A 13,827-nucleotide genomic window follows, 5' to 3' on the forward strand; every position below is an offset into this window, starting at 1 on the left:
CCATTGTGTGAGTCTCACAAAATTCGAACAGTTGCTTCATAAAAATTATGTTCTTTTATCGCAAGGTAATCAAGTTATTGATCAATATCAAAAAACATAACACCCTCATGCATTTGAAAATTTTAAATCATAAATAACCCATAGGCCAAATAATAAACTAGAGCAGAATTAAAAACAAATTGAATTAATTAAAATAGATACAATAAAGTATAAGAACAATGGATTCATAAAGGGAATTTGACATTAAAGTTAAAATAACTTATACCATGAAGTAATATGCAACAAGAGCCTAATGAAGATCATAAATAACTGATAGAGAAAATTTTTAGTTTAGCTTGGGGCTTAGTGCCTATGAGTTTATTTCTGTTTGGTTCATTCATTTATTTTCTTTAGATTCCATGTAAGTGAAATCATATGGCATTTGTCTTTCTCTGTCTGACTTAATATCGTCAGCATAATACCCTCTAGGTCCATCCATGTTGTTGCAAATGGCAAGATTGCATTCTTTTTTATGGCTGAGCAGCGCTCCATTGTATATATGTACCACCTCTTCTTTATCCATTCATCAATTGATGGACACTCAGGTTACCTCCATATCTTGGCTATTGTAAATAATGCTGCAATGAACATATGGATGGATGCACATATCCCTTCAAAGTAGTACTTTGGGTTTCTTCAGATAAATACTCAGAAGTGGGTTTACTGCGTTCTTTTTAGTCTCTTGTTATAGCCTTTGTTTTAAAATCTATTTTGTCTGGTATAAGTATTGCCACCTCAGCTTTTTTGTTTATTTTCATTTTCATAAAATATCTTTTTCGTCCCTTTACTTTCAGTCTGTGTGCCTTTCAATCTGGGTCTCCAGTAGGCAGCATATGTAAGGGTCTGGTTTTCTTATCTAGTCAGCCACCCTGTGTCTTTTGATTGGAGCATTTAATCCATTTACATTTAAAGTAATTGTTGACAGATATGTAGTTATTGCCACTATATTATTTATACTTCTTTTTGTTTCTTCTTCTTGAAGTTCCTTTAACATTTCTTGTTTGGTGGTGATGAAATTCTTTAGTATCTTCTTATCTAGGAAGCTCTTTATCTGTCCTTCGATTCTAAATGATAGCTTTGTTGGATAGAGTGATCTTTGTTGTAGGTCATTGCTTTTCATCAAATGTTTTCTCTTTTAAAAACGTATCATTTGTCTGATGGTTAAAGTGGCACAACCAAATATCAGAAGGGCAAGATAATTATCAGTACATCAAAATTAAGTACTGTGTATGACAACCTAAAATTGCCGTAAATAAGATGGTTATGTTTCAAACAACAAATTTGGAAACATACATGTAACAGATATGATAGAAAGGCAGTAAGAAACTTGGGCAAAGGGCATGAAAGGATTATTCACAAAGCAAGAAATAGAAATAACTAATAAATATTTGAAAATATGTACAACATCAAATGGAATCAGAGGGGATAAAAAGGGAAGCCACAATGAGAACATTTTTCATGTCAGATTGGCAAGAATGAAAAAGATTGAGAAACTCATACTTAGGGGTTTATGTAAAAAGGGGTTTGTCTAGATATTTTCTCCATTCTTATTGTCATGCAGCTTGGCTTATGGTCTTTTTTCCTTTGCCATGTACAAAAATTTAATGTTTTGTAGTAATTTTATTAATCTTGTAGTTTTTATGAGGTTTAATGATATTACTTTCATCTACTGTTAACAGTTTGACAATATATTCTGTACTCCTTGTTCCAGTAATTCCACTTCTAGGAGTTTGTCATAAATTATATTTATGAAATATTTATGAAATATTTATAAATATATACACACACATACACATTCACTCAAGACTGTTTTTCATAGCCTTGTCAGTATTAGTGAAAAACTGGAAAAAAATTCAGGAATAGAGGACTTGTTAAAGAGACTGCATTGTGTGTATATACATACATATATATAGAGAGAGACACATACGCACGTTATGTACCTTTTGAAAGATTATGTGGTATAATACCAATCATTCAAATTATATATATCTTAATATTTACAAAGAAATGTATGTATGACATTACTACTAAGTTTGTGTAAACTTGTGTACCTATCAGTTATCAGTTGTAAGCAGTAGCTCGATTATAGTTGCACAGATGATAGTCATATCCCATGACAAGTGTGGTCTGAAGCACCTGTGCTCAAATAAAAAAGCACTACAATGGAATTTGGAGGGGCCTTAGTTTTAGTCACCCTTTGGCTGCTTTCAACAGATCTCTTTACAAACCAAGGCCTCCTTAAGTGTCCTCATCTCTAAAAATGAGGGAAGGGAGGTAGGCATTGAACTTCAGTAGCAATGACAAATACCCCATAATAGTTGCCACATCCCATTTCTGCAGCCCGGCCAGACATAGTCATCAGTCTTACTGTCCTTTCTCTGGGCTCAGCCATGCTTTAGAATTTTTTTCAACACACTGTTTTAGGCCACCATTTTAAAGCCAATTGTCCTTTACTCTTGAAACTTCTTTGCCATCTTCAGACAAGATAATCTTAGAAGTCCTTTCAGCTAAGGGATTTTTCTGACCACTGAGCAGAGTTATTGAGAAATAACAAGGAATATCTTTCAGAAAATGTATTTACTTTTCTAGTAGCCCCATTTTTTAAAAAGCAGTAAAAAGTAAATAATATATTAAATATATTATTTAATAAAATAACTTTTGAGAGTATATTTTATTAATACATTTCAATGTGTCATTGATATAAAACAGTTATTAATGGGATATTTCACGTTTTCAATTTTGTTTTTCCATAAAATCTTTGAAATCCAATGTGTATTTATAGCACTCTCATTTTAGATGATAAATTTCTTTTAGAGATACTTGATCTATATTTAAGCTTACGGTTTAAAAAAGAGTAGAATCTCATATGTACATCCTTACATTTTCTAATAATTGAATTGAGTACTAGTTTTTAAATTTAATTTAAAGTAAATTAAAAATTAAAATGAAGTCATACTAGCCACACTTCAAGTACCCAAGAGACATATATGGCTGGTGGTTACCATATTGGACATCAGTAGTTTAGAGGATACAAAGAAGTATACAATTTGATTTTAGCCTACAAGGAGATTTTCTAGTTGGGAAAGCAAGATATAAAAAATAAATATATCAAGAATATAATCCAGAATATAATCATATAATAGAATATAACAGAATATAATAATTAAGTGCTAAAAATTGAACAGACTGTGTTACTTGGGTAGGAGATTCCAGAAAAACCCCCAGCTTGATACATTCTTCACCACTTTGAAGTCTGAATGGTGGCAGTGATGTGTTGAGTTTTTGAGAACGGAGTGTCTTACTTTAGAAAGTGCGTGTGTTCTCCCTGCAGGCATGGGACCCGCTGCGCTGGAGAAGTGGCAGCTGCGGCAAACAACTCTCACTGCACAGTCGGAATTGCTTTCAACGCCAAGATCGGAGGTATGGGAAACAAACTTACATGGATATAGAAATCAGCCAAGAGCTCTTGTGTTAACTGGTTTCAGAACCCTTTTGAACTAAAGACAGGCATTTGTTTGCATAATAGTGTTCAACTATTGCTGACAGCAAAATGACCATGTTAACAAGTGTTATCAAATAAAGTGTTGCAAACACAGACATTTCTTTTTTTAAACAGGCATGTAAAAAGGTTGTCCAGTACTGAAAATGGGTTCGGTGACATACTGTACTGAACTATGTAATTGGTACTTGGGTCAGAAAGAACTATAATAAAATACTAGGCTGTGATATCTCTATAGAAAGAAGTATTTTGAAATTCTGTTAAAGTGGAAATTTTTTTTTCGTTTCCTTAGGCTTTATGAAAAGTTTCTTTTAACTTCAATTAAAATGGTAAATAGTAAACTCTTTTATAGTCTTCTAATGTAGTAAGACTGTTATCATTAATAATTCCAGATTTATACACACACACACACACTCAAATATACATAAACTTACTACAAGGACCCAACCACAGCTGTTTAAATCCAGGCTTTATAAAAGCAAACTCTTACTTTTCTATTTGAGACATCTTTGTTAGTATAGCCTGTTGCCACAGCCATGTGGAAATGGGAAGAAAACATTGTAAGAGATGGTTTAGATCCCAGGGGCTTTGTCAGGTGTTCCCTGCGGGTCTTATAGGGTGTCATATGATGAATGAAGTTCCTGGAACAAGGATGACATCCTTGTTTCCAGTACACTGTTTGCTTCTAAAAGCTAAATAGAATTGGATCTTAAAAAAATGACAATTCTTTCTAGGATAAATGTAGAGATAACATGAAATATTTGGGATCTATAATAGCAGTGCTAAGGTTTTCTGAGACTACCTTGAATGTCAGCCCTCAGTAAGTTTGACCTCTTTCTTTCCTTTATTTCACCCTGAATTCTTAATATATTGCAACTTGTAAAGCAGTAATTAGCTAAACTCTGAGAGTATCTGCTATACGTCAAGGAGAAGGTTCATGAAGGAGCTAAGGAAAGCAAACCACTTCCCTCTGAAAATGATGAGGATGCTGGAAGCCCTTGCTCTTCTCAAGAGAATTACAAGACTACGGTGGCTTCCCACTCAATCCTTCTTGCTGTCCAGGCACACACAATCTCCCACAACAGAAATACGCATCCATGTCCTTGTCATTACTCTCCAGTGCTAACCCAGCACTTTCTGACCTTGAGGGAATGCAGTGATGAACTTGTGAACCTCACAGATAAGTTGCTGGCTGGCCTAGCTGAACAGGACCTAAGTAAAAAAAAAAAAAAAAAAAAAAAAGAATGTATGGCAATGGCTCACAAATGTTCTGTCATCTTAAAAACAAGAACATTCTGAATTATAAACTTAACTCCTCAGACCCAAGGAATGAAAGCTTGCAGTTAAATGAAGATAAAGCAGTTTTTCATCTTTTAATTTGAGGAAACAAAATTCTTGTCAGCTTTTGGTCAAAAATTATTATTACCCTCTAGATATGATTTTATCGTGTGTGTGTGTGTGTGTGTGTGTGTGTGTATGTCTCACATAATTACATGATGTAAAAACTGAATTCAGGTGTTGTGTAGATACTCCTGCAAATTAACATTTAAAGATATGGTTAGTCCAATGTTTATCTTAGACTTCTCAGTACAGGTAAAATAGTTTCATTTTATGCTTTTAAACAGAAGGTAAGATTATGAAGTAGTTCATCCTTCTTTCATAAAAACCAAGCAGATGAATTTGGAATATTCATATCAAATGAAAACAAGCCAATGGCTGCTCAGGATCCAGTACATGCAGGACACCATATTCTATGCCCACAAAAACTACTGGCAAACTTTCTAAATACAGTTTCCATTTTGTAATTTTTTTTTTAATTTTTAAAATTTTTATTTAACAAAATTCTTTGGAACATTTGCTTTTTTTTTCAATGACAGTTAATACTCAATATTTTATATTAGTTTCAGGTGTACAGCATATTGGCTAGACATATAGATAATTTACAAAGTGATCCTCTGATTAGTCTAGTACCCACTTGGCACCATACCTTGTTATTACAATATTGTTGCCTATATTTCTAACCTTTGTTCTCCATATCTCCTGTTTATTTACATCTCCTTTAAAAATCCAAATGTCTGGAAGAAAAGACAGTCAAGAGATATAACAATCAAATGCAGTGTTTTTAGGGATGCTTTAGGAAATCTAATGTTGTCCGAGTATTTTATTTTTTTGGTTAAAAGTATTAAAGGCTATAGTATCATATCTGTCATATAACAAAATGGTCAGACCAATATTTGTATTTTTAGATAAAGAAAATGTGGCAAAATTTTGACAGTTGTTGAGTATTGGCTATATCAGTATTTATTGTCAGTCTTTCTATTTTTCTGTTTATAAGTTTTATAATTAAAAATTAAACACTTTTTAAAACACAAGATATAGTTTCTTAAAGAATATTTTTATTTTCTACCAGAAATACCACTTCAAACCACAGAATATCTAAAGCTGCCTGATTTGAGGTTTTATTATTTAATCCACATTTATTGGTAATCAATAAAAACCTGAAATTCTACTTGATAAACAACATTTTCCTAAGGAGTAAATTGGGGCTGCAGAAATATATTTTTAAAATAATACAATGTCTCAGTGATGATATTTAGCGTAAGCTGAAGGACTTAAGTTTTCTTAACAATTAGTCATTGTGCTTCTCCAAAATAAAAGGAAAAAGAAGAGCCTGGCATTTGGCATGTAATTTATTTTTTGAGTATCTGTGTCTATTTTTTGCAAATTAAGGCTAATAATAAATTCCTGTCTGTCTGATGGGAATATACTTAAATGAAGATTAGTGACTAAGCATTGCTAAAACCCTTTGAGAATTGTTTGATATGTTACATACACAGAGAACATTTTCATTTATTATTTGACTTATAAATAATTTGGCAAAGAAATAATATATTAGGTTCATATCAGTCTTACAGATTAGGAGATAATATTAAATATGGAGGAAATTAGACCAACCTAAATAGGTAGCTTTCCAAGTTTTTTAAGACTGCTAAGGTCAGAATGTTTTATATCAATTATGAGCACAAACGATCTAATGAAGAGAAATTTAGGGAAGATGGATTGCTTGAGGCTCTCTGTCAACTACTCACTTACTGCAGGGATAAAGACAAAGGAGAAATTGTGGAAACAAGAGAACAATGAGTAAAAAAGGTTTTAAAGAAGTTTTGCCCCTTTACATGCAACATAACTTCCTTCTTTCCCAAGAAAGCTTCAGAAAAGTCTGCATTGTCTTTTTCTGGGGAAAATATGCTCACTTAAGTGTTAGTTAAAAGTTTATTCCACTTCAGCCTGCCTGCAAATGCTGTAGCTGCAGTAAGTCTTGGATTGTTTGGGTATTATACAGCAAAGCCTCTAATGAAGCTCCTTCCTTTCTGTCTTGAAGGAGTGCGAATGCTGGATGGAGATGTCACAGACATGGTCGAAGCGAAATCGGTTAGCTTCAATCCCCAGCATGTGCACATCTACAGTGCGAGCTGGGGCCCAGATGATGATGGCAAGACTGTGGACGGACCAGCTCCACTCACCCGGCAAGCCTTTGAAAACGGCGTTAGAATGGTAGGTTTCAAAAGCCCCTAGGCTCATACCATGTTGATTGATGATGATTCTCATGTCCAGCCATCTATGAAACTATGAGGTCCAGTCCTCCAGTGTAGAGGAATAGATGGAGCTCATAGGCTGAACCAGGAGACTGGTTAATGGAAAGAGATGCTGAACCTTTGGGATTGGATGTTGTATTTGTTCTGCAAATAAACTAAATGCTAGAGAGTTTTCTCTGACAAGAACAGAGGTATATTGGGATGCTTAGATTTGTTCAAAGGAAATATATTCACTCACATGTTAACCTTGCATTTGGAGAAATGTATTCTTGGCATTATGATTTTCAGGAAAAGTGGGGATCCTGAAACTCTCCAGTTGGTGTTGATAGATCATCCAGCAATGCCCTTCTGGGCATCTCTCTGTTATAGTTTCTTCCCTAGTTCCACCTCTCTCCTAGGACAACATAATTTCTATGCTGCCTCCTAAGTTCCTTCACCAGGCATCTTAACCCTTGGTTTTACTTGATTTCAAAAATTCATGACTACTCCTCCCTGAAAAACTGACTACATAATCTAATGTTAAAACATCTGTTTCATGCAACAAATCTTAAAAATAATCTTACCTTATTTTAGTTAAACATTTTAATTAAATGAAAAATAAGGACACTGTATACTTATAATCATGAAGGGAGGAGAGCTCCCTCAGAAGCAGCTCCTTTCTCTTTTAGTCATGAATTAAACTTTGGATGACTTGGAGTATGCATTTTAATTATGATCTGGGCCTAACCTCCCTTCCCTTCATCATCTCTTTCACTTTTTTGTAATGTAGGTCTACTCCACTCTTATTATCCATCAGCACAAATTACTTTCCTTGCGAGTCTCTGCCCCACCCCATGTCCTACTTACTATACAGCCAAATCCTGTTTTACTGCCAAGCCTCAGTGAAAATACCACCTCTTCCCAGAAGCCTTACTGCTCAATTTAGAATTAAGGGTGAGCAGTCCCCTCGTACCTCCTATACTTTATGTTCTTTCTGGTGTTACATGTAGTCTTTATCATATTGTGTTTTATATCATAGTTTTGTGTGGATCTTCCTCACTGAATTCTAAGTTCCTGGAGAGCAGAGCTTGTGCTCCTCCCATCTGTATGGGCTTTGCAAAACCCAGAGAGTACATTGAACTCTACTGAATACTCAGTAAATGTTTGTTGAACTTAATATAATTTGCTATGAATTATGCTAACCACAGGGTTGTTATATAGTCTGCCCAGTTTTTGGAGTGGAATGCATGCAGCTGATTAATGTAACATTGCTGCTGGAGTACCAGAAGTACTGAGGCTTCCACCTTTGTGGGATTGCTGTTAGGGTTTTAATCAGAAGACTGAGTTAAGCTGTCTCCTGGTTTCTCTGAAATTGACTGGGGGCGGGGATAGAGGCTGGACGGGGGAAGCTTATGCACTAGTTATGTATGTACTTCCTAACTAAAAAATAGTTCAGATTTGATTAAGATTTTCAGATTCATTAGAGCCCTTTTGAGCTATAGGATAATGTTTTAAATCATTGCCTAATATTTTCCTTCAAAGATGTCTGAACACCAAATGAATATAAATAATCTGATGATTTCTTTACCAAAGTTCTGGGCAGCAGATTACTATTCTCTCTCCCTCTCTGCCATCAACAGAATGGTCATTCAAACTAAATAAATTGAGCTTAGTTCATATTTGATTTTCAACTTGTATATGTATGGCTCTTAATACAGTAAAGAGCAATCTGGAATTTTTCGTGAATAAAATACTTATATTAGTAATGCACATAATCTCATGAGTATCCATGTAGAGTGAGTATGCCCATATTCAGTAGCTGTTATTGAATCAGATGATGTGGACCAATGATTTTAATTTTTTTTTCTAGCTAGAGTATCTTTTATTTGATGGAAATCTTAACTGCAAGTTCAATGCATAAAACTAATAAAAAGAGTACTTTGAAAAAAGGGTTAAGATTAGAAACAAGTTTATCTGAGAAAGCTATTCAAACTTACAGGAAGCTTACATTTAGAAATAAATAATTTTGAGAAAATTTACTTCATACTCATTATTAATTGCAAAACTAACCCATGCTTATTGTAATAAATCATACTATAAAAATGGAATTAAAAGTAGATTTCCCACCCAACTAGATAGCCATTTTTCAGAGTATGGACTACATCTTTCTGTTCTCCCATGCATGTTCATATACCAAATGGGGATCGTATGCCTCTGCACGTCGCTGTTGTCACCTAACAGTGGGCCTCCTTCCAGTGCAGTCCATAAGGAAAGAAACTCATTTATTTTAATGTTTCAAAATATTTGTAATATAGAGATACCATAATTTATTCAACATTTCACTGACGATCTTTTCAGGTTTTAATCTGGAAAGAAAAAGGAGTTTAGTTTTTAAACAAACCATTTAATTTTAGAGTTAAGGTAGTAACAACAGCAACAAAAACCTTAAAAACAACAAATTATTCTTTGGCTCCCAGCATTGCACATTCAGTTATGGAAAAGCAGCAGTGACCCATTTAAATGTGATAAGATCGACGGGATAGGGTTTTTATGTGTTTAATACACAGGCTTGAGACTTAGGCTCAGGTTGAGTCCAGGATCCGTCATTTACTACTCTTTGACCTGATATGGATCAAATTACCTCTCTGCGTCCACTTCTTCATCTAAAGTAGGGTGATAATAGTACTTACAGGGATATTATGAGTGTTAAATGAGGTGATAATGCATAGAAAGCAATTGACACAATACTTGGAATATAATAAGAAGCGCTCAAAAAATATATATCATTTTTCCCTCTTGGAAGAGATCATGCCCTTCCAAAAAACTTTGTATTTCTCCTCAGTCTCCTATCTTTCTCTCCTCTACCATTTCCATACTGTAGAGTTCTTGATGATTTCATCGAGTTACCTGTAGTGGTAGATTAAAAATAATATGGTAAAAGTCTGCAAAGACTTTGAGTTCTGTCCTGTCATTTACTTCATTCTCCTATATCTATACTACCCTTCAATTTCACTTGCCCTTAAAAGCACATCTTCAATTTCATTGAGATAACCTCTTGCTATCCAAATTCATTTCAGTTATCCATGTTTGTAGTCTTGAATTTCATTTATATTTTCCCAAGAGATGTTTCTCTAAATATCTATGAATATATAATTTAATATTTTTAAAGTAGTATAGTCAAGAGTTCCCCCCCACCCCCAGGGAAAAGAAACCTTTCACTCCTCTTGTTATTGGGCATCAAATGAGACAGTACATTTTATATTCTTTGAGATTATTCTAATTTGTATTTTTTATATAATAAACATTGCCAAATATATAGAGAATAATTGGATAAATACTTTATACAAAATTAGATTATAGAGCATAATAAATAAATGATTTATTGGCTGATTTAAGGAATGAAGGAATATATAACTAATAAAATAATTTATTCAGGTAGCTAGGGATATCTGTGTGACAGTTTAGAGTCACTCTGGCCTATTGGGATATAGGAACTGGAATTTATTATTTCTATTAAATTTAGTGAACTCTTACTTTCTATACTTTGTAGATAAAGGAGTGAAGTTCTATAAGCAATATATAAAAGTCTACATTTTAGCAATAAGACAGAAAAACATAGAAACAAGACTATCTGAACTTAGGATAAATGTTATGAATTAAATAAAAACTGATGGCTGGGGGAAGACAGAACTGCTTTAGTTAGGAGGATAGTTGTCTTTGAAGAGAGAATATGTGAGTGGAGACATAGATGATAAGAGGCCAATCATGTGAAGAAATGTGGCAGGAATGTTCTGTGCAGAAGGAACAGCAGCCTGAGTGGAGAATGGTGTGCATGTACTCACAGAACATAATGCTAATTTGGGCTGTCGGAGCAACATGGACAGAAAGCGGGAGATAAGAGATGGGTTGGAGAGATAGGCAGGGGCCAGCTCAGCAGGGCTTTCTAAACCGTGAAGGGTGTTTGCACTTTATTCTGTTACCGAAAATCATTTTCAGCGGGGTAGTGGCCTGATGGGATACACAATTTTAAAAGATCACTGCTGTGGAGAGAATGGACTGCATATGCAGTGAGGGACAGGGAAGCGAAAGTGGAAGATAAAAATGGTCCAGCAAAGGGTTGATAATGAGCTGGACTAGGGTGATAGCAATGTCAAGAGAACTAGAAAGATTGGTGGTAAGAGAAAGAAGCATTTCAGTATCAAGAAAGATTTCCACAAAGGAAATAAATAAATTTTGCTCAGGGAGTCCAAGTATTGATTGCATCCATTCCTTCTGCTTGCTAATCAAAAAACATAGCAAATATTGGATTTCAAAATGCTCCCTATTTGTTTGCTATAGATAAGGATTTGGCTCAGTAGAATGTAACGCTGTTTTCAAAGACTTTAACAAAATCAGAATTGATTCAATTTATAGCCCCTTTAGAATCAATGTACCAAAATTGCATTAGAGAAACTATGTTGAATAAACCGTGTCACAATTGACAACTTGCTCTTTCTCCCAAAGATTACATTTAATTTGATGCTGAGGAGCTATAAAATTAAATGCAAGAATTTGGAGGTATATAACGGGTTGCTTGCAATTAATAATAATAATGATGATGCAGCAACAGCATTTAACATATGCCAGTCTGTTATACTATAGTCACTCTGTTAAGCCTTAAAATAGATAATTTTTAATCTTCACAATAATTTCATAAGATAGATATTGTTCTCTCCAATTTTACAGAAAATTGGTATTCAGCATAGCTAAAGAAGTCAGAACATGGGCCTCAAAGAAATCTAATAAATTATTTTCCATGTTGTCATTTCTATTTTGTCACCTCTGACCTCCTTCCTTCGTCTGCAACCAAATACTCTAGCTTTTCCCCTGTTGTTATGGTGAATTAATTGCTCATGTTCTTCCTTCATCCTCCTCCTCCATTTCTTCACTGGATATCATCCTTCCTCATCTCATCAGAGATATGGCTCAATTAGTTCTCTTCCTTTATCATCAGACTTTCCCTCTCAGCTGTATTATTGTCATCCACATACATTCATACTATTACACTCTTATCTCAAAAGAGAGAGAGAGGAGAATCCCTCTCTTACCTTCTTATATCCTTCCAATTACAACCTCATTTCTCTCTTTCCATTTAGAACAAAATCCCTTGAAACTGTTGTTTATACTTGCCCTCTACAAGCTCTCTTTTTTCATTATCTCTTGATGCCACTACATCTAGACTGTGACCCATCACTCCATGGAAGCTGTTCTTGTCAAGGTCACAGGTACCTCTTTGCGTGAAACCCAGTGCACTTGTCTGAACTTTTATGTAATTTGTACTAACAAGGAGGCCTTTCTGGTTCTTCCCATCCACCATATAACACACCCATATGACTCCCAACCCTTCAGAACCTCTTCTTGCCAATTATTATCCCTCCTTTTATTATATTTACTTGTTGATGATCTCCAGAAAGGACCAGAGTTTGACTATTTTATTTGCTATGTATTCTAAGTACTTGAAAAAGTGTCTATTTAGTAATTGAACAAATGTATGAATGAATGTATGAATGACTTCCATGCCAGTTTGCTACATAAACTGAATAAATTTACTTAAGAATTGCATTATTTTTGATAGTTTGGAAATAAGTTATTAATAGACATAGTATAGTCTCATGATTAATATACCCAGACTCTGGATTCCAACTCTCCAGTGAATCCTTTATTACCTTGTTCAAGTTATTAGCCTCTCTGAGGATCAGTTTGTTCTTCTATAAAATGGTGCTAAATGCCAGTAATTACTTTTTAGGACTGTTGTGAGGATTATATGATTAATGTCTGTAAAATACAAAGCAGAGTTCTTGGAACATAGTAAAGTCTCCTATTATGTTACAAATCTTAATCATCACTACCACAGAAAATGCAAAAGTAATAAAAGTGAAATACTGATTAATCATGCAAAATACTGTAAAAAGTCATGATTGTGTGAAATTTCTGGGTTTAATCAAGTTCACATTGCTGAATGATCTTTAGGGAAGGTAAGTATATAATCTTGAAATTAATATAAAGGAATAGCCAAAATGAATGGGACAAAATATCCAAGAGGGTATTTTCTAAAGTTCATTCCATAACATACTAATTAATAAAATGCTTTAAAAGGCAGCAGGGTGGGGAGGGACAGAGAGATTTTGCTGTCAAATACACTTGAGAATTCCCTTTGGAAATTTAAAAGCATGTTAAAGGCTCTGAGAACTCCTGCAGGAAAGATATGTTTAACTTTATTTAATCAATGTTCTTTCTTTAACCACATATAAGCTTTCATTTTCATGACTTTTTTTGAAGTGCCATTAAATTTAATTTAATTTTAAATTCTTTGGAGCTACTTTATGAAAATCCAGCTAAACTCATTAGACCTTTAGAGTCAGAATGTTAGAACTGGAAATAATTTTAGTGGTTGAGTCATTTTTACTAACATTTCTTTGTTTATTTACTTATGGCTGTTACTACCATTCACCCATTTTCTCTTCCTAGAACTTGTGATTTCTTCTTTTCCTCACCTTAGTTATCTAATAAGTCTTTTTCTTTGCTACTATGTAAAAGTCTATGGAACCTGCCCTCTTGTTCTCACGGTTAGAACCAACATCTCTCATGCAGCCTTTGGCGATAGCATGCCTCCAAAACTTCCATCCTCCCAGCTTGAGCTTCAACTTTCAAGTCGCCATGAACACTGCAGCCAAA

General features: G+C 34.2%; 1 protein-coding gene across 5 annotated transcripts in view; it reads left to right on the forward strand.

Annotated features, from left to right (window-relative positions):
- PCSK5 (proprotein convertase subtilisin/kexin type 5) overlaps positions 1 to 13,827 on the forward strand; it is a 396,723-nt gene that overhangs the window by 148,740 nt on the left and 234,156 nt on the right. For all 5 annotated transcript variants that reach the window (XM_039843681.1, XM_039843770.1, XM_039843973.1 and 2 more), the window contains exons 6-7: positions 3,371 to 3,459; positions 6,921 to 7,093. In XM_039843681.1, the coding sequence (XP_039699615.1) occupies positions 3,371 to 3,459; positions 6,921 to 7,093 (262 nt within the window). The remainder of the gene's footprint in view (positions 1 to 3,370; positions 3,460 to 6,920; positions 7,094 to 13,827) is intronic.

This window comes from Pteropus medius, unplaced genomic scaffold (genome assembly GCF_902729225.1).
Source record: "Pteropus medius unplaced genomic scaffold, Ma_sr-lr_union100, whole genome shotgun sequence".
NCBI lineage: Eukaryota > Metazoa > Chordata > Mammalia > Chiroptera > Pteropodidae > Pteropus > Pteropus medius.